The 20,752-nt window shown below is 38.4% G+C and overlaps 1 protein-coding gene across 1 annotated transcript in view; it reads right to left on the bottom strand.

Annotated features, from left to right (window-relative positions):
- The window catches only part of MDGA2 (MAM domain containing glycosylphosphatidylinositol anchor 2), a 928,200-nt gene that overhangs the window by 12,910 nt on the left and 894,538 nt on the right, over positions 1-20,752 (bottom strand). Inside the window, exon 15 of the mRNA XM_018054380.1 lies at positions 6,497-6,627. Coding sequence (XP_017909869.1) covers positions 6,497-6,627 — 131 coding nt within the window. The remainder of the gene's footprint in view (positions 1-6,496; positions 6,628-20,752) is intronic.

Raw genomic sequence — 20,752 nt, 5'->3', positions numbered from 1 at the left:
GGCTTGCAAAGGGTCTGACATGACTGGGCAACTGAACAATAACAGCAACAACATAATAAACAGGTGGTAGTCTAAATTTTGACTTTTTATTTTTAGATTTTTTTTTGGAGAAACTACATAAATATTAACACTGAGTGTAACTTCTCAAGACTCTACCAGTCCACGTTGCTGGATAAATGTCAGATGGTTGTCAAAGCTTCTAATCTCAAATAATAACATGAGATTTTGACTGCTGGCAAAAACAGAAAGAACTAGATGGCACTATCAACTGCAATTAGAAAATGTTTTCAATTGTTAGTTACTTCAGGAACCATCAAGTCTAAAACTGCCCTGGAATTTGGCTTAAAATGTCAGATATATATCTACACAAGCACGCAGTATCTATGAAGGACATTTTCTGGATTGTTATTATTCTTAGATAAATATAAAAGCAGAATGATGTGATGAGAGCATTATAATCTCTTTTCCAATCCCTATTTAACATTAAGGATTTGTGTGATTTAAGATAAATTGTCTCACAGCTTACTTCCAAATCTTTAAATGAGAGTATAAGAATAGAAGATCTCCAGAATTCTTTTTGCCTGTGACAAAGAAAATGTAAAGTCAGTCTCATAATGTCTCTATATTTTCCCTCAGAAAATGTCTGAAATGTACTGTGAAAGAAGTAAAGGATTAAAAAGGGCAGTTAAATATTTTCCAGGGTGTAGGATATAAAACAAAAGGGACACTGTAAGACTGCTGCTGCTGTTAAGTCGCGTCAGTCGTGTCCAACTCTGTGCGACTCCATAGACGGCAGCCCACCAGGCTCCCCCATCCCTGGGATTCTCTAGGCAAGAATACTGGAATGAGTTGCCATTTCCTTCTCCAATGCATGAAAGTGAAAAGTGAAAGTGAAGTCACTCAGTTGTGTCCGACTCTTAGCGACCCCATGGACTGCAGCCTACCAGGCTCCTCCATCCATGGGATTTTCCAGGCAAGAGTACTGGAGTGGGGTGCCATTGCCATCTCCAACTGTAAGACTAACACTGCATTAATTTTACTTTTTAGAAACTTTTCCCTCTAATCCTTCTGAATATAGCTAAGTATATTTTCATTACAAGCACTGATCATGCTAAATTAATTCTAGAAAAAGAGCCCCAAAGAAATTTCAGTAGGAGAAAATTTCTATTTGCCTGGAAAAGTACTACACAATAATGTTATTGTCAGCTCAGCAAATATATTGGACAGACTTAGACAAAGAACTTTGCAAGTGGTAGCATTTTTGTTATATATTTTTAGAGTTTATGATCAAACTAATTTGAATGCATATAAACTCCTAAAAAATAAAACATAAAAGGTGTCAATGTTAACAGAGGCTCAGAATCACTTATTTTTCATTTAAAATTCCAAAAGGTAAAAGAAACCCTATCTACTCAAATTAAAGACATCCTTGGATGCCACAAACCTACATTTGAATAATATTAAAACTTCTCACAACTTAATTTATATGGCAATATATTTCATACATTTTTTTACCATGTTTTTCTGCTAGGCATCACACATCAAAGAAAGATTTTTGAGACGCTTGATAGTTTATAAATGACTTTTGAGGGAAAAAAACAGTTGGAAAAAAGTTAACTGCAACAAGAAACTTGAAAACAAATTTAAATTAAAAAAAAAATAGGGTAGGATGCCGCAGTTGTGTTTCCTTGAACAATCAAAATTTATGAAGCGAAGTAATCCTTAGCCAATAGACCTTGAAATGTCTTGGAGAGACAGAAGAACCTAGAGATCCAACATAAAAAATATTTTATTTATCTTCATTTCTCATTAGTAATTTAAATAGCTTAGAAGTTCATTGATTCAAAATCTTCATTTTTTGATTGGCTTCCCTCCAAGATAGAGTAACAGAAATCAGATTTATCCTCCCCACTGAAACAGCCAAAGAACTTGACAAAAATACTGAAACAATGGTATTGAGAACACTAGACGACATCAGGTAATGAAGAACAGTGAACCCTGAGTGACAGAAGTCAAACGAGGTTTGCTCTATGACGGCCCTATACAGAATTTGTAGATTATGAAGAAAGCAGAACAAAGGTAGAGCCTACTAGAAAATCTGGGTTGAAGAGAGAGACCTGAGAGTCCAAGGCAGCTAGAGTATGTAGGGTAGAAAACCAGCAAAGAAAGAACTGGAGAGAAAGAAACATCTGCAGAGGAACCCCCTGAAGTTCTCAGCAAAGTCCTGAATGGGACTCGAATGAAAGAGAACTACTTAAGGCTGGGAAAGGCCCAGAGGAATGCAATTAAGGGAACAGAGTCCAGCTAACACAGGACTTGGAAAAATCTCGTAATTCATGGGGCATTGGATAGAGTACTCAGAAGACTTTTGCCTCAGTACTGAGAAACAATCAACCTGCTAGCAAAGACTATTCTAATCTCACCTACAAATCTTTAAAGCAAGAACAAAAATTTTCTGAGTATTAATAAACTACATCCACAGGGCTTTCCCTGGTGGCTCAGTGTTTACGAATCCACCTGCCAATGCAGGGGACAAGGGTTTGATCCCTGATCCAGGAAGATCCCACATGCTGCAGAGCCACTAAGCTCCTGGGCCACAACTACTGAGTCCGTTTGCCTGAAGCCTGTGCCCTGCAACAAGAGAAGCCACAGCAATGAGAAGCCCGCACACTGCTTACTGCTAAAGGGTAGCCCCTGCTCTCCACAATTAGGGAAAGCACACATACAGCAAAAAAGACCCAGCAGAGCCAAAAATTAAGTAAATCTTAGGGGGAAAAAAAAAAAAAGCTGCCTCCACAAATAAGCTCCAAAATAAATACCAAAAAAAAAAAAAAAAAAGCCCATCACCTTTTAAGGTAAAATTTACAATGTCTGACACCCAGTCAGACTACCAGACATGTAAGAAAGCAAGAAAATAGTGACTTGTAAAGATGAGAAAACATCAATCAGTCAAAACTAACCAAAAACTGGCACAGATGATATCATTAGCAGACATTAGTTATTATAACTGGATTTAATATGCTCAAAACATTACCTTAAGATATGAAGAGTATTTTGTAAAAAGACTCAAACTGAACTTAAAGAGATGGAAAGTATAATAGCTAATGTGAAAAATACTCTGAGTAGAGTTAAAAGTGGAGAAGGCAATGGCACCCCACTCCAGTACTCTTGCCTGGAAAATCCCATGGATGGAGGAGCCTGGTAGGCTGCAGTCCATGGGGTCACTAAGAGTTGGACACGACAGAGCGGCTTCATTTTCACTCTTCACTTTCATGCGTTGGAGAAGGAAATGGCAACCCACTCCAGTGTTCTTGCCTGGAGAATCCCAGGGATGGGGGAGCCTGATGGGCTGCTGTCTATGGGGTCGCACAGAGTCGGACACGACTGAAGCGACTTAGCAGCAGCAGCAGCAGCAGCAGAGTTAAAAGTAGATTGCGTGCGTACTAAGTCACAGTCCTGTGCATGGACTGGAGCTTGCCAGGCTTCTCTGTTCATGGGATTCTCTAGGCAAGAATACTGGAATGGGACTCCATTTCCTTCTCCAGGGGATCTTCCCAACCCAGGGACTGAACCTAGGTCTCTTGCATCTCCTGCATTGGCAGGTGGGTTTTTTTTTTTTTTTTTACCACTAGCGCTGTTTGGGAGGCACCCTGAAAGTAGATTAGATATTGCAAAAGAAATGATTAGTGACTGGGAAGACAACTAATTATGAATAGTGGAATAATTTTAAATAAGATGGTGGTTCCCTAATTTCCTTACCACCTTATGCATTTCTTAAGTGGGAACTGTCTGTAAGGACCAGTCGTCTGGACTTGACCTGCTTTCCAGTTTGAGAATCACATTCTTCAAATTCTGCGGTCACCAAACTTTCCTGGATATTCTTCCTTGTAACTCTAAAAAATACTACTTAGGATCAAGCTGTTCTTCCACAGTTTATTGTTAATGATTGGTTTGTGTTCTATGTGGTTCCACTGTCTTTAATAACTGTTCACATATGTACACTTTTCCTTGGAAATATCAATCATTCCCATAGTTTTAGGCAACACATAAAGCCTAATAACTTACACACGTTTGTCCTCAAAGTTTCAGAAAAATATATACAATAGCCCTCTGCACATCATTAAGAGGACATTCCACAGGCATGTTATATTAACATGTCCAGAATAGAAATAACCCTAATCATCCCAGAATTTTTTTCTCTTTTCCTCTCTTTGTTATTTAAGGTAATGGGTAAAATAACAGGCATTACTCAAGATTCTCTAGTTAGAAACTTCTTGGTCATTCATGGCTACTTCCCAAATACCCAACATAAAAATGTTCTGCTAGTTTTTATACCCAAATACATCTTGAACTTATCCTCTTTTCTCTGTACCACTTCCCTGGTTTGTCCCTTCAATATCCCTTATGTGAATTTTTCAAGTGTCCTAACTGGTTTGCTGGCCCGACTTTACCTCCTTGACTCACCTTCCATACAACCACCTAAGTGATGCGCCATCCCATCCCCTGAGTAAAATCTTCCACGACTCCCCAGTGCCTGTGCTCTTGAGGTTCCTTAATGTCATCTCACATCAGTCTTTATTTTTGTATTCCGAATTCCAGGTAAGCATCTCCATGTTTCTCTGAAAAATCCTGTGATATATGACCTGCATGTTTTGTTTACTCTCAACTCTGCATCGATATTGATATTAGCCCCTTTTCTGAGCTGCAATCCGTCTCTTCAGTTCAGCTTTCACCCCATGCTACAGGCTCCTCTTGCTTCTCCTCCATACTCTTCTTGTTCATTATGTGTGCCCATAGAAACTTCTGCATATTTTACTACTGACATTATTACATTATATAATGCATGTGTTTAGATATGTATTCCCACCAATCTGAAGTAAACAATCATTATTAAATCTTTATGCCTAGCAATGTGCCTGACATATGGTACTAGCTCAATAAGGATTGAGTTGCTGTCTGTGACAATAAATGACTATCCTGAAGGTGTGGTGGTGTTGATTTAGTTGCTTAGTCATCTCCGACCTTGCAGCCCCATGGGCTGTAGCCTGCCGGGTTCCTCTGTCCCTCGGATTTCCTAAGCAAGAATATTGGAGTGGGTTGCCATTTCTTTTTTCATGAGATCTTCCCAACCCAGGGGTCGAACCCAAGTCTCCTGCATTGTTGGCAGATTATTTACTGCTGAGCCACCAGGGAAACCTATCTTGGAGGTACTCAATAAATATTGACTAAATCAATGTCTATAGCAACAAGGAATTACTCTGAAGGAAACATTAATATAACTATTCCCTTAAATGCTTAAAGTATATATATTTGATTTAATAATTTTGTATTTATTAAGTCAGTGATATAGAAAGAAAAATATGTCTTTTTAGAAATTTTTTTGATGCCTATAGAGGTATGCACATTTTAATATTAAGGTTACTTCTATCAGTAATGCTTTGAAGTTCCATCTTCCCAAGTTTAATCTGGTTTAATAATATGCTGCCATATATTCCATTTTTACTATTTTATTCTTTTTCATTGAAAAAAATTATTAGGATCTATGATTTGAGTTGCTTTTATGTGTTTTTAGATAATCAACTAGACTTACTCCATTATTCTTTACCAGAGTGAACAACTGAATGCATTTTTATCATCTTGGTGAGTTTTAGTAATGCAGTCTCTAAATCAAAATCATTACAACTTTATAGATTAGGTTACCAAAAAAGAGTATTCCACCAATTAAAAATTAGCATAATTGACACTGTCTGAATTTCCATACCCTTACTAAATGCCATAAAATACAATAAGAACTCTCCAGTATGAAAAAAAAAAAACCCCTCAACCTGAGTATATAAAACACATATATTATATAAAGTTACTAAAATCAGTAAACTACATTATTTTCTTCATTAAAACAGTTTCATGATAAATTGTTTCTAGCCATGATGACTACTAGTATAAATGCTAAAACGTTTATTATATATTTGCAACTAGTTATTTCTCTTAATTCTATCTAAGCCTTTCTTTTCTACATAAAAACAAATAAAAGCAATTTGTTTAAAGTTCTCTGACATTGAAAATCAAAGTAATAAATTACTAAAATGATAAAGGGACACATTTTGTTAAAGCATACAAAATCCCATCAAGTAAAATTCAGATTGAGAATTGATTATCCAGCTTCTGTTATATAAGAATCTATGTTGTTTGTCTTCAAGTAACAAAATATACACATATGATTTTATAGAAATGGATAACATTGTCTCCAGGCAAATCATTTGAATTCAGATAGACCATTATTCAAACATATTGCTTGAGAGATGTTACTTAATAAAAGAAAAGGGCATTTTCTCTTTATAACACTGCTTTTAGAACTAAAGGGAAACAATCATGTAATTTTTGTGATGCTTATATCAGAATTTTTACATACTATTTTTCTAATTTTGCTCAAGTTCTGCCTTTAACATTATGCTCAGGTGCAACAATCTATCCACAGACATGACTGTTCTTTTCTTACCTGAAATGAAGTAATTGGATATATATTAACATGTGCCTCATTCCATCGTTGTCCTTTGTTCCCACTTGAAGACCACAGTGGATTCTCTATTGTTGTCTGTCCTTTCAAACGTAGATAGACATTTAAAACACCTAAAAATAACAATATAATTTTATTCTGTGTATTTATTTTGGCTTCATACTTGTTTCTCCTTAACTGAGCACTTGTAAACTTTAAAAAATGAAATTTCATGGAATACTCCAGTGTCTCCTCTTCTCTTCCTCTCTCATTTCCAGTCTTGCTCTTAGGACACTTGGCATACATGGCGGGTCTCCAGAGGTGATCACATGTTACCTTATATGGCAAAGAGACTTTGCAGATATGATTAAATTAAGAATTTTATTAAGAAGATTATTTCAAATAATCTCAGTGGGCCCTATGTTTAATCACATTTATCTTTTTTTCTAAGATGGAGACTTGATACAGGAGAGAAGGTCATGTGAAAGAGAAGTTGCAACACTGCTGGTTTTAAAAATGAATGAAGGAGCCACAAGCTGAATGCAAGCAGCCTTTGGAAGCTAAAGATCACAAAGAGACAGATTCTCCCCTAGAGCCTTCGAAGACAGCAACCCTGCCGACATCTTGATTTCAGCTCCATTGTACTCATTTTAAATTTCTGTTCTCTAGAACTTTAAGATAACACATGTGGTTGTTTTAAGTCATGAAGCATGTGGTAATTTTTGTACAGTGTCAACAGAAAACAAATACAGCATGTAATCATGTACTGTCTATAATGGTCAAAGTTTATGGAATTTTTTTATCATCAGTTAACATCAGTCTTAGTTCATTTTCAGTTTACTTTTCATCCACATCTCTTTTTCCCTAAAAGAATTGTCTCAAGAGAAAATGAAAACAGGTTTTGTCTCATGATTTGTTGTATCTCAACAGTCTCATCTCCTGCACATAGTACTAACAGTAATGATGATAATAATAATATGATATGTTGAACACTTCAGGTAAGAAATGAATCCTCTCAATAATTCTGTGAAGTACTTAATACTGTTATCCTCATGTTATAGATAAGAAAACTTAGAGTGATTTAGTAATTTGCCTTATATCATACAGTAAGAAAATAGCGGAGGCAGAATTTGAACCCATTGAGTTTTAAAATCTGTTATCTTAATGCTAGGCAATCAGTATTTTAGTAGATGCAATTTAAAAAGTCAGCTTTATTGATGTATAATTTACATGCAATAAAATTCATTTTAAATGCACAAGTCAGTAATATTTGATCAATATATATTATAGTGTAAGCATCAATTCAGCCAAGATACAAAACATGGCAGGCCTCAGCATCCCTCACTATCTCCTGGAGATTTCCCAAGTTCATGTCCATTGAGTTGGTGGTGCTATCCAGACATCTCATTCTCTGTTATCCCCTTCTTCTCCTGCCTTCAATCCTTCCCAGCATCAAGGCCTTTTCCAATCAGTTGGCTCTTCACATCAGATGGCCAAAGTATTGGAGCTTAAGCTTCAGCATCAGTCCTTCTACTGAATATTCAGAGCTGATTTCCTTTAGGATTGACTGGTTTGATCTCTTGCAGTCCAAGGGAATCTCAGGAGTCTTCTCATTGAAAGAATTGAAAGCATCAATTCTTCATTGCTCAGCCTTCTTTATGGTCCAATTACCACATCCATACATGACTACTGGAAAAACCATGGCTTTGACTATACGGACCATTGCTGGCAAAGTGATGTCCCTACTTTTTAATACACTGTCTAGGTTTGTCACAACTTTTCTTCCAAGAAGAAAGTGTCTTTTACTCTCATGGCTGCAGTCACCATCTGTAGTGATTCTGAAGCCTAAGAAAATAGAGTCTGTCACTGTTTCCATATTTCTTCCATCTATTTACCATGAAGTGAATGTCTCTGCTTTTTCATATGCTGTCTAGGTTGGTCATTACTTTCCTTCCAAGGAGAAAGTGTCTTTCAATTTCATGGCTGCAATCACCATCTGCAGTGATTTTGGAGCCTAGAAAAATAAAGTCAGCCACTGTTTCCACTGTTTCCCCATTTATTTGCCATGAAGTGATGGGACTAGACGCCATGATCTTAGTTTTTTGAATGCTGAGTTTTAAGTCAGCTTTTCACTCTCTTCTTTCACCTTCATCAAGAGGCTCTTTAGTTCCTCTTCACTTTCTGCCATTAGGGTGATGTCATCTGCATATCTGAGGTGACTGATATTTCTCTTGGCAATCTTGATTCCAGATTGCACTTCAAAACAGCCTGGATTTTTTCATGATATCCTCTGCACAGAAGTTAAATAAGTAGGGTGACATATACAGCCTTGAAGTACTCCTCTTCCAATTTGGAAACAGTCTGTTGTTCTTTGTCCAGTTCTAACAGTTGCTTCTTGGCCTGCATACAGGTTTCTGAGGAGGCAGGTCAGGTGGTCTGGTATTCCCATCTCTAAGAATTTTCCAGTTTTTGTGATCCACACAGTCAAAGGCTTTAACATAGTCAATGAAGCAGAAGTAGATGTTTTTCTAGAATTCCCTTGCTTTTTTAGTGATCCAATGGATGTTGGCAATTAGATCTCTGGTTCCTCTGCCTTTTCTAAATCTAGCTTATATATCTGGAAGTTCTCAGTTCACATACTGTTGAAGGCTTCCTTGAAGGATTTTGAGCACCACCTTGCTAGTGTGTGAGATGAGCACAGCTTATGTAAAATTATATGTTATAAAGTAATTTATCCTTCAGATTTTTAGAGCAATTTTGCCTAATTATTATTCATAAGACCACCTGTATTCATATTATACACAAATGAATAAATACAAACACCTAATTTTTAAACAATAAAAAATTGCATTCTTTACATCATAACTTTCACTTTCTAACTGGATGAGCTTGACGTGGTCTCTTAATCTCTCTGCCTTAATTTCCTCATCTGGTAAATGATGATGAGCGTAACTAGCATAAGTTTTTTGTGGAAATTGAAATTAGTTATAGTATATAAACCATAAATTGTCTCAAACATTATCTTCAGTATATTTTATCTATCAAGATATCAAATACTACCTCTCTATTTCTTTCTCAATGCAATAGATTACATCAGTATACATTTCTTAATGTTGAACTATGAGTATACTACAGGAATAACTTTGTAATAGACTACTATTTTCTTATTAGGTTTGATTTAATTTGCTAGTATTGCCTTTAAAAGTAATGCATCTATATTTATATATAATATTATCCAGTTTTCTTTCTTGTTTTATCTTTCCATGTTGCATGTTCACTTTTTGCTTCAGAATCTATCATCTTCTATCTTTTTCCATCAGTGTAAGAAATAATCTCAGGCTTGTCCTTCATAGTACAGTACTGATTCGTTTTTCACAATTTGGATTCTATCCTTCTGCTCCTAATATCATCTTGATCCAGCTGTATTATTTCTGATGTTACATTCTTTTCTGATCTTATCAAATTCCCCTATATTTTGGTCCTTTATCTAATTCCTTCTTTTCTTGTTCCACTGTTGTATCATTCTATCGTTTTTTGTTTCATACAGTTCATTTTACACTTTCTTGAAAATATAAATTGTCAGTAATTCTTCTTTGACAATATGTGCTTATTTTACTGTGTACATGTTAGCCTCTTTTTATACTGTGGGATCAAGCCTGATTTTCTCTCTCTCTCTTTTTTATCTTCTTCCTCTTTATTCTTCTTAAATAGTTCTAAGTAATCCTGTGGCATTTTCCCTAAAACCACTAACGGGGCTTCTTTTATATGCACAGCATGGGTGTGGATTGTTAGCTCCTCCTCTAAAATTTAAAGCTATAGGCCAGGTGCATGTGAGGTTTCACTACTATATAATGATTCAACAATCGAGAATAAATGGAAAAGCATTTATACTTTTGAGCATTTTAAGAGTTGAACTTTCTGGGGTTTTTCCCTTATACTCAGTGAGCTATTATAACAGGGAGTAGCTTTCTAAATTCATCTTCGCTAGACACCCAGTGAGGCTCAGTTTTTCTTGCTGGCTGGTGGTGGTCCCTTGTGCATCAGATATGCAATCCTATACCAAAAGGAAAAGTCACCACAGCACGTATTTCTGTGTGGTGTAATTGCATTTTTTTTTAAAACATAAATCTACAATGGGGAGCGCTCCCAAGGAAATCATGCCCATATAAAAATAAACTGTGTTAAACATTAAAGTGATACTTTTTGAACCTGTTGTCATTGGATGAACAAAGTGTTATGTAGCAAATACCTTTTGAAAATTATGTAGGGAAATAGTCTGTGTGGATTAAATAGGAAAGGACTGCTCGTCAATTCCATGGCCTGCCTCTAGCTATAACAATGATAACTGTGCTGAACTAAGATCATTTCTACTGATTTCTACTTAAACTGCATTGCTTTTCCAGAAAGGAAAGTATCAGTTATTTCACGTTAATTTTTTTTTTTTTGTATTTCTTAAATGTATCACTTTAGCTTTTATACCCAGTAGAGGTCTTTCAATAGCTTGCATGTAAAAAAATGAAAGATACTCCCCCTAAGCTACCAATTCAGTTCAAGTTGTTCCATACATTAAAAAATTACCACTGGATACTTTAGTAAATGAAGTACTAATGTAAATAGATGGCAGTGAGTGAAATAGCATTTTATACAAAGTCTTATTTCTTTTGGTAGCATGGCCTGCTATTTTGATTGCAGTGAAGGAATCAATCCCGTCACCAAATCAATACACAGAAATATCTCTGAAATGTTAATAAAATGATGATATCCTTTTTAGATCTATTCATTTTAATTAGGCTAACCAAGCACTGTTTACTCTATGTCTTTTATAATTTACTTACATAAATATATACTTTTGAAATAATATACATATTAATAGATATGACTTACCACTACTATATCAATAATAATTATTCTATCAATATTTAATGTACTTTATCTCAGAGTATATGTTTTTCCTATGATCATGTTTACTTTTTTATTAACATTTTATTTTTACCTATGTAATATAAACTCAAACTTGGATTATTTCTATTTATATTTATTAAATATGTACTATGTGAGAAGACTTTTCTTAGGTCTAAACAGGCCAGGTCTGAATTATCCTAGATTTTGAATTAATTTTTGAATAGATTTTATGGCTAGATTTTATTTAAAAGCAAGTATTACTTTTGTTATAACAAAAAGACACTTGAAATATAATTGACTTAAATAAGTTCTTACCAATATAATGTAAATGTCTATTCCATTATCCAAATCAATAAAGACAAATTATTGATTCATTAGTCTATTTTAGAGCTGATGACAAAAAATACTATTAATAGACAAATGATAAATGGGAATTCAGTACCAGAAGTTACTTAAATTTATGTCCAGATCATCTTGGTCAACAAAGTGAGGGCTTGAGAAACAGAATAAAGCTATTCAAGAGAAATTTGATTCAGCAAAGCTGACTCAGCCCATTATTATAGTATTATAGAAAGAAAATTTTGAAGTTAATATAATGGACTGTGTTAATACCCTTAAAAAGTAACTTTAAATCCTCAGAGGCAGTGTGTTTATGCTTTGGTAAGCACCAGATATCAATAGGTGTGAATTTAATCATCCCCAAGGATTTTCATACATTATGTAATGCATGAAACAAGTCTGAAGTTTGAAGCTAGTAAGCAAAACTGACTGTGGCTCAGATCATGAACTCCTTATTGCCAAATTCAGACTGAAATTGAAGAAATTAGGGAAACCCACCAGACCACTCAAAATTTTCCAAGGCAGGCTTCAGCAATACGTGAACTGTGAACTCCCTGATGTTCAAGCTAGTTTTAGAAAAGGCAGAGGAGCCAGAGATCAAATTGCCGACATCCACTGGATCATGGAAAAAGCAAGAGAGTTCCAGAAAAACATCTATTTCTGCTTTATTGACTATGCCAAAACCTTTGACTATGTGGATCACAATAAACTGGAAAATTCTGAAAGAGATGGGAATACCAGACCACTTGACCTGCCTCTTGAGAAATCTGTATGCAGGTCAGGAAGCAACAGTTAGAACTGGACATGGAACAACAGACTGGTTCCAAATAGGAAAAGGAGTACGTCAAGGCTGTATATTGTCATTCTGTTTATTTAACTTCTATGCAGAGTACATCATGAGAAAGGCTGGGCTGAAAGAAGCACAAGCTGGAGTCAAGATTGCTGGGAGAGATATCAATAACCTCATATATACAGAGGACACCACCCTTAGGGCAGAAAGTGAAGAGGAACTAAAAAGCCTCTTGATGAAAGTGAAAGAGGAGAGTGAAAAAGTTGGCTTAAAGCTCAACATTCAGAAAACGAAGATCATGCATCCGGTCCCATCACTTCATGGGAAACAGATGGGGAAACAGTAGAAACAGTGTCAGACTTTATATTTTGGGGCTTCAAAATCACTGCAGATGGTGATTGCAGCCATGAAATTAAAATACGCTTACTCCTTGGAAGAAAAGTTATGACCAACCTGGATAGCATATTCAAAAGCAGAGACATTACTTTGCCAACAAAGGTCCATCTAGTCAAGGCTATGGTTTTTCCAGTAGTCATATATGGATGTGAGAGTTGGACTGTGAAGAAAGCTGACCGCCGAAGAACTGATGCTTTTGAACTGTGGTTTTGGAGAAGACGCTTGAGAGTCCCTTGGACTGCAAGGAGATCCAACCAGTCCATTCTGAAGGAGATCAGCCCTGGGATTTCTTTGGAAGGACTGATGCTAAAGCTGAAACTCCAGTACTTTGGCCACCTCATGCAACTGAAACTCCAGTACTTTGGCCACCTCATGCAAAGAGCTGACTCATTGGAAAAGACTTTGATGCTGGGAAGGATTGGGGGCAGGAGGAGAAGGGGACGGCAGAGGATGAGATGGCTGGATGGTATCACTGACTCGATGGACATGAATCGGAGTGAACTCCGGGAGTTGGTGATGGACAGGGAGGCCTGGTGCGCTGTGATTCATGGGGTCGCAAAGAGTCAGACACGACTGAGCGACTGAACTGAACTGAACTGAACTGAACTGAAGCACAACTTAACTGTATTTTTCTTCTGAGTGTCCTATTTCTTATCTTTTGGTCACCAGCCTTTAAGAGTCAGAGGCCAGAGTTAGGACACATTTGTTTATCTCATGCTTAGGGATTACAGTCAGAAAGACTAAACGACCTAAATGCTGTAATATCTCATGAGCTGTGACCTGAGTTTTGGAGTTCTTCCTGATGCTATTCAACAACACAATCCTTATTTTAGTACTGTTTCATAGAAACTGCAGTATAAAATATAATTTGCTTACATTTTATTTATAATTACTATTACCAAGTTCTCTTCCTTCATTAAGTCCTTCATTAAGTCCTTGCTTCTAATTATTTTACTATAAGTATTTTTTATATATTTTAGATAAGTAATTTAAATATATATCCTATAATGGGCATACTCTTTTAAAATAGATATTTGAATTTACCAAATTCATATAATCTCTAGCTTGCTTTACTGCAAAGCCTAGGGAATCACTTGCATAAAAATTATGTTTTCATTCTAATCAGTAATACAGACTCATTAATTTGAGCTTCAAGATGTGCCAAAATCATCTAGCTCCAGGCAAAAGCTATGTCTATTGATAGGTAATTGGTAACCTCATTTGTATTATACACACAGACAAAATGGGAAATTATAAAATCATTATTTTCTGCCTGAATAGAAACAGCTGCATGCATTCATTATTATTTTTTAAAATATATAATTGAAATGATATCTTAAATTTTAAAAGTCAGTTTACTTTTGGCAGTCATTACCATGCCTTCTTGTATCCAGTTGAACCTCTATAGCAGTATCCAAATTTTTACTAAAACATAGCTTTTATAAGACTTTCTATTTCTGTAATGTATGTCAGAGACCATTATAGATTTGGTCACTATTTGCTTCTAAAAAAGAACAGGACCCTATGGGACCCTCCCAGGTACAAATCCTTTTCAAGTCTGCCATTTTTTAATTTATAGGAACAAGGCTTCAGGGTCCTAGACCTTCTGGGTCTACCAAAGGGCAGATTCAAACAGTTGCTAATCTGAAAAGTGAAGAAAGGAAGAAGCAATGGAGGAAGTCAAGAAACAGTAGTGCAATGATGGGGCAGGGTCCTGGGTCCTCCTGAAGAAATATACATAACAATATCTTTGAATTCTTCTGCAGGAACAAAGGCCACCACCCAAGCGGAGAATGCTAACACCAGGCTGAGCACAAGATTCTTGGAGCACCACCTCATTACCTCACCACCAACCAATCAAAAGAAAGTCTCACACCCTGCAGTCCTCACCCCAAATTTTGCCTATAAAACACTTCCTTGAACACCTTCAGAGAGTTTGGGCTTTTTAGCTTGAGCTGTGCATTCTCCTTGTCTGTTCTGCAATAAACTTTTCTATGCTACAAACTGATATTTGGATTTGTTTGGCCTCCTTCTCTGTAGGGCACATGAACTTGCTTGTATTCAGCAACACTTACCTCTTAGAGGATGGCTTACATTTCCTTTCTTCCTTAGAAACTTTATCTTAACTTTGCTATTATAGATGTTCTCTCCCTTATTCACCCATGGCATGGGCTTGTAATGTATTTTTGCTGTATATTATATCTTTTTATTTTTTATTTTATTTTATTTTTTTACTTTACAATACTGTATTGGTTTTGCCATACATTGACATGAATCCGCCACAGGTCTACATGTATATTACATCTTGACTTTCATTTTATTCAGCAATGTGTTATCCCAAATAACAAATTTTAATTTAAATTTCTCTAAACTAGGCACAAAGCATGTTGAACTCACCCTACTGACTAGAAATGAGTGAATCTAAGACCTAATGAGACCACAAAGGGCCCTGTAGGGCTCCTGGGCACAAAGTATTTCTGTGTCCCCCCATTTCTTTGATTATAGAAAACAGCCTTCATTCAGCCTCCATGTCCTTCCCTGAATTCCAGTGGGCAGATTCAAGCTGTTGTTAATCAGGGAAGGGAGGGGATGTGAGACCAAGGAGAAATAAGCAGTGAAGAGCAGCCTTGAGGTAAGGTCCTGATTCCCCAATAAGGGATACACACAAAGATATCTTTGAGCTATTTCCAGATATTGAAACCCTTCCAGGGAAAAGAAATGAACAATTACAAGCATGCAGACCCCAGACCAGTTAGACCGGAAGGTTGATGATACTGATTCCTACTTACACACCACAAACCCATCAGAAGAACGTTACTGTTGTTCAGCCACTAAGCTATGTCTGACTCTGCAACACTATGGACTGCAGCATGCCAGACTCCTCTGTTCTTCACTATCTCCTGGAGTTTGCTCAAACTCATGTTCATTGAGTCGGTGATGCTATCTAAACATCTCATCCTCTGCTGCCCCCTCCTCTTTTTGCTTTCAATCTTTCCCAGCATCAGAAGAATGCCCATGGACTAACTGAGGCAGGAGGTAGATGCTCTCCACCCCCAGGGTAAGGTGATAGGAAATCTATACCCTGTAGACCCAAAATCAAAGATGAGAATAGCAGGGAAACTAAGAAAGGAGACTGGGCCCTTCCCAACCACATATTTCTCATTTTCAAAGTCAGGAGACCTCCTCAATTACACATAAACAGAAAGTCTCCTTGGAGGTCAAAAGGGGAGAAATGCTAACTGATATTAGTCTACCCATAGGTCTCTTCAGTAGAATCCATCTTGGATAAGAGATTCAAGTGCACACATTTGAAGATCCTGAGATATAACCAAACATGGTTCAGGTAAATCAAAACCATAAAAAATGCCCCATAGAAGGAATTCAAACTGAGGTAGGAGGTAGATGATTCCCACCAGGGTAAAGTGATAGGAGATTCATTTCCCATTGATTGAAACTCCAAGATGAGACTAGCAGGACAGTTAAGGGAGGAGGCTGAGTCCTGCCCAGACCGCATATTTCTCGTTCTCAAAGTCAGGAGACCTCCCTGACCACGTATGTGTGACAGCCTATCAGGCTGGCCACTACCCAGAAGCCCAAATTATAAACTTTGTAGTTGCTCAGGCACAAGGAATAAACTCCAAAATAAGGAGAATTACCACAGGACATAAACTCTATAGACAAAGGATCACTCCAAGTCCTGGCAACTGGTCTACTCTCATTCAAAAGCCCTTCTCTGGCCATTCTGGGTTGGGTGCCCTGCACAGGGTATCATGGGAGCCAGATATACTGTCAGAAATCGATGAGAGAGGAGAGATGCTTGAAACCTCATAGGGATCAAAGGGAATTTAGGGGATGCTCTGAACCCCTTCAGGTTAAAACCTCTTGGTAAATGTTTCCAGGACACTGTATTTCATTCTAGGAGCACTCTCTTGTTCTTGGTTGCAAGTTACTCAACATGGGAGGATCCCTCTCCAAGCCAGAAGAAACATCTCTGGAGTGTTTCCTTAAGAATTGGAAATTCTTAAATCAAAGAGTTAGAAAAGGAGGAACTTAAATTGTACTGTAGCAGTGCCTGGCCTTTGCATGAGTTGAGGAATGGAGAAAATGGCCTCAAAATGAGTCTCTAAATTATAAACCATTCTGCAATTGGATCTTTATTGCTGCAGGATGGTAAAGTGGAGTGAGATTCCCTACTTTCAGGCCTTCATGGTCCTTTACCAAAATACTGCCCTACACAGCTCTTCTAATTTAAAACCTGGAAAACCAGAAGTCTCTCCTGACATTTTAGATGATCTCTTTCTAAGCTCTTCCATCTCTCCAGGGAGGAAACCTAGCTCTTCCTGTTCCTGACAATATCCCTACATCTCTGGAGCTGTCTACTTCTCCCAGTCCCTCCAACCGATCCCAAACTCCACCTCCTTATGTCCTTCCATACCATCTGTTACCCCAAGAAACAGAAGTTAGTCCTGCTGGGGTAAGTTACAGTGGGGCTTCCTATCACCCAGGATCAGGGAAATTATGCCCTCTTAAGGAAGTGACAAATGGCAAAGAGACAATTAGAGTACACGTGACCTTCACTTTAACTGACTTAATACAGACAGAAACTGGGTCAATTTTTGAAGACCCTAGTAAGTTTACTGAAGGGTTTCATGCCCTCACCCTGGTCTATGATTTAACTTGGAAGATGTTCAAGTAGCTCTGTCTACCTGCTACACCCCTGAGGAAAACAGAGAATCAGGACAGCAGCTAGGGGCATGCTGATCAGCTTGCCAGAGTCCAATCTGAACATTATGCTATGAGTGGAGATGTAGTCCTGAGTCAGGAACACTTTTGGAATCATAATTCTTGGGAGGGAACAGAAGTCAAGAAGCACATGATCCAATATGTATTAGAAGGCATGAGAAAGTGTGTCGAAAAATGAGCTAACTACGAAAAGGTTAAAGGAGTGACCCAAGGGGGAAAAAAATCCAGCCCTCTTTCATGGGTGGCTTGTGGAGGCATTTAGATAATATGCCAATATATTGCATTCAGATCCCCCATTTCCAAAGGTCATTCTCTGCTGGGAGAGCACTTTATTAGCCAGGTTGCCACTCATATTGGGTGGAAACGCCCAAAGTTACAATATGGCCCACAAACACCCATGCCCCAGCTTTTAGATGTGGCCTTTAGGGTATTTAATAATGGAGACCAAGATCAGGACAAAGAGAGAAACCAACAAGAGGAAACACAAGACAGCATTCATGCACAACTGATAACTGCTGCTGTCAGCCACGCCTTGCAACCTCAGGACAACCCAATGGGGCCAATCAAGTCCATCTATCCATCTGGAGGTAAGACCAACAAGGGGGGATGCTGTCACTACAATGCATGTTAACCAGCCCCAGGGCCTGAGAGTGCCAGAAAAAGTCCCCTGGGCCATGCCCAGCCTGCAAAACAAACAGATCACTGGAAGAGGGACTGTCCTCAGTCTGGAAGGAGAAGTGGGGTGCCCACTCTGGAGATGGCCATGCTGAATGACTGAGGTGGCCCAGGGATTCTGGTGGCTCCTCCCAACCAGCTGCCTGTTTTGATGGAAGAGCCCTGGGGAGTCCTTGACATGGCAGCTAAGAAAATCAATTTCGTAATTGATACAGGAGCTACTTTGTGTTAATTTTTCACACTGGGTCTCTCTCCTCTAAAAGCTGCACTGTGACTGGTATCAATGGAAAATCTTGCACTCATTATTTCACTGGACCTCTCACTTGCCAATTTTAGCAGCAGTTGATTTCGACGCCTTTCCAGTTGTGCCTCAGTGTCCTACCCCTCTCCTTGGGAGGGACCTTCTGAGTACCCTCGGGGCCACACTTAGGTTAGGAGGCCCCAAGCAGCCCCTTATTTTGACTCTGACTGAGAGAGACCAGGGCTTCCCAGGTGGCTAAGTGGTAAAGAAGCCTCCTGCCAATGCAGGAGCTGCAGGAGACCTGGGTTCAATCCCTGGGTAGGGAAGATGCCCTGGAGAAGGCAATGACAACCCACTCTAGTAACCTTGCCTGGAACATCTCACGGACAGAGGAGCCTGGTAGGCTACAGTCCAGGGGGTTGCAGAGTCAGCCACGACAGGAACTGAGCATACATGCAGAAACTGCCTTCTTAATAAGAGACAATATCCTAAAAAGTCAAAAACGAAAAAGGGTTTACAACACTTGGTAGGTAAATTCTGAAGGCCTCTTGGTGTCCTGCCAGTCTCCATACAACGCTCCTATTCCAGTTGTTGAGCCAAATGGGGTCTATAGAATGGTATAAGACCTCAGAGCACTAAACACCACAGTAGTCCCTATACATTCCCTTGTGGACAATCCTTATAGCGTGTTAGCCCAAATCCCTGAGAATGTTAAACGGTTTACTGCACTTGATCTCAAGTATGCCTCCTTTTGTATCCCAGTTCATTTCTCACCACAACACCGTTTGTCCTCAAGGGGACTAATACTGACTCAGGCCAAATGCAATAATACACCCGGACAGCATTGCCTCAGGGAGTTGGGGACAGCACACACCTGTTCACTCAAGCCCTAGGAAAGGAACTAAGGGAAATAAACCTAAAAAGAGGTGCTCTTCTACAGTACACAGAAGATATATTAATATCCAGTCTCTCCATGGGGTCCTCAAATCAAAATACCATCGAAGGCCATGATTTCCTTAGGGCCCAGGGTTACAGAGTCTCTCAGAAAAAGGCACACATCTCAAAGCAACAAGTTAAATATCTGGGATATATTTTAAACCCCATAATAGACAGTTATCTCCAAAGAGAAAATAAGCTATATTAGGCCTAAGCTGCTCCAAAGACAAAGAAACATCTCTGTACCTTTTGGAGCATGGCAGGATTTTATAGAATTTGGATTCCAGGATTTGGGCTAATGGCTAAGCTCCTGTATGAAGCCACTAAAGGCCCAGATACAGAACTGTTACTTTGAAACAGGGAATGGGAACAGGCTTTTAACGATATCAAGTAAGCTCTCAATAGAGTCCCTGTTTCGGGTCTTCCCAATTTGAGAAAGGCATTCACCTTGTATGTCACTGAAAAGCAAAGGACAGTTTTGGGGGTCCTTATACAGAAGCTAGGGGAAGCACCTCAGCCTATAGGATAATTTTCCAAGCAACTAGATAGACTCCCTGACCCTAGGTTGGCCTGCCTGCTTCCAGGTGGTAGCTGCCACATATCTATTGGTGGAAGAAGCGAATAAGCTTACCTTTGAACAGCTGCTGAAAGCCTAGACCCCTCATCAAGTGCAAGGGGTCTTAGTGATAAAAGGCTACCATGGGCTAACTGGAGGCCACCTTATCAAGTACCAGGCTTTGCTCCTTGACTTCCCAGAGCTAACCCTCAAAATTTGCCACACTCTTAACCCAGCTACCTTAATGCCTGCCAAAAGCTCAGAGCTAACATATTCTTGCCTCAAAACCCTTGACCAGGTCTATGCTTATAGGTCTGACCTAACAGTCCAGGCCGTAGAAAACCAACAGTTCACTGATGGCAGCAGTTTTGTTAGAGATGGGGTCAGGAGGGCAGGGTATGCTATCGTGAGCACTCATCATGTCACAGAAGCAAAACCTTTGCCACCAATCACCTTGGCCCAAAGGCTTAACTGATAGATCTAACCCAAGTCTTAATCCTAGGGGAAGGATACATACACAGACTCAAAATATGCCTTCCTTGTTTTATGTACCCACATAGCTCTCTGGAAAGAGAGAGGACTTCTAAATGCAAGAAACATCCTTATAAAATATGAGACTGAGATCTTACATCTCACAGAAAGGATCCCAAAACTGAAACCGGTAGTAGTCATTCACTGCCA

This window comes from Capra hircus, chromosome 10 (genome assembly GCF_001704415.2).
Source record: "Capra hircus breed San Clemente chromosome 10, ASM170441v1, whole genome shotgun sequence".
NCBI classification, from domain to species: domain Eukaryota; kingdom Metazoa; phylum Chordata; class Mammalia; order Artiodactyla; family Bovidae; genus Capra; species Capra hircus.
Note: the sequence above shows the minus strand (reverse complement) of the source record. Positions and strands in the feature narration are given on the sequence as shown.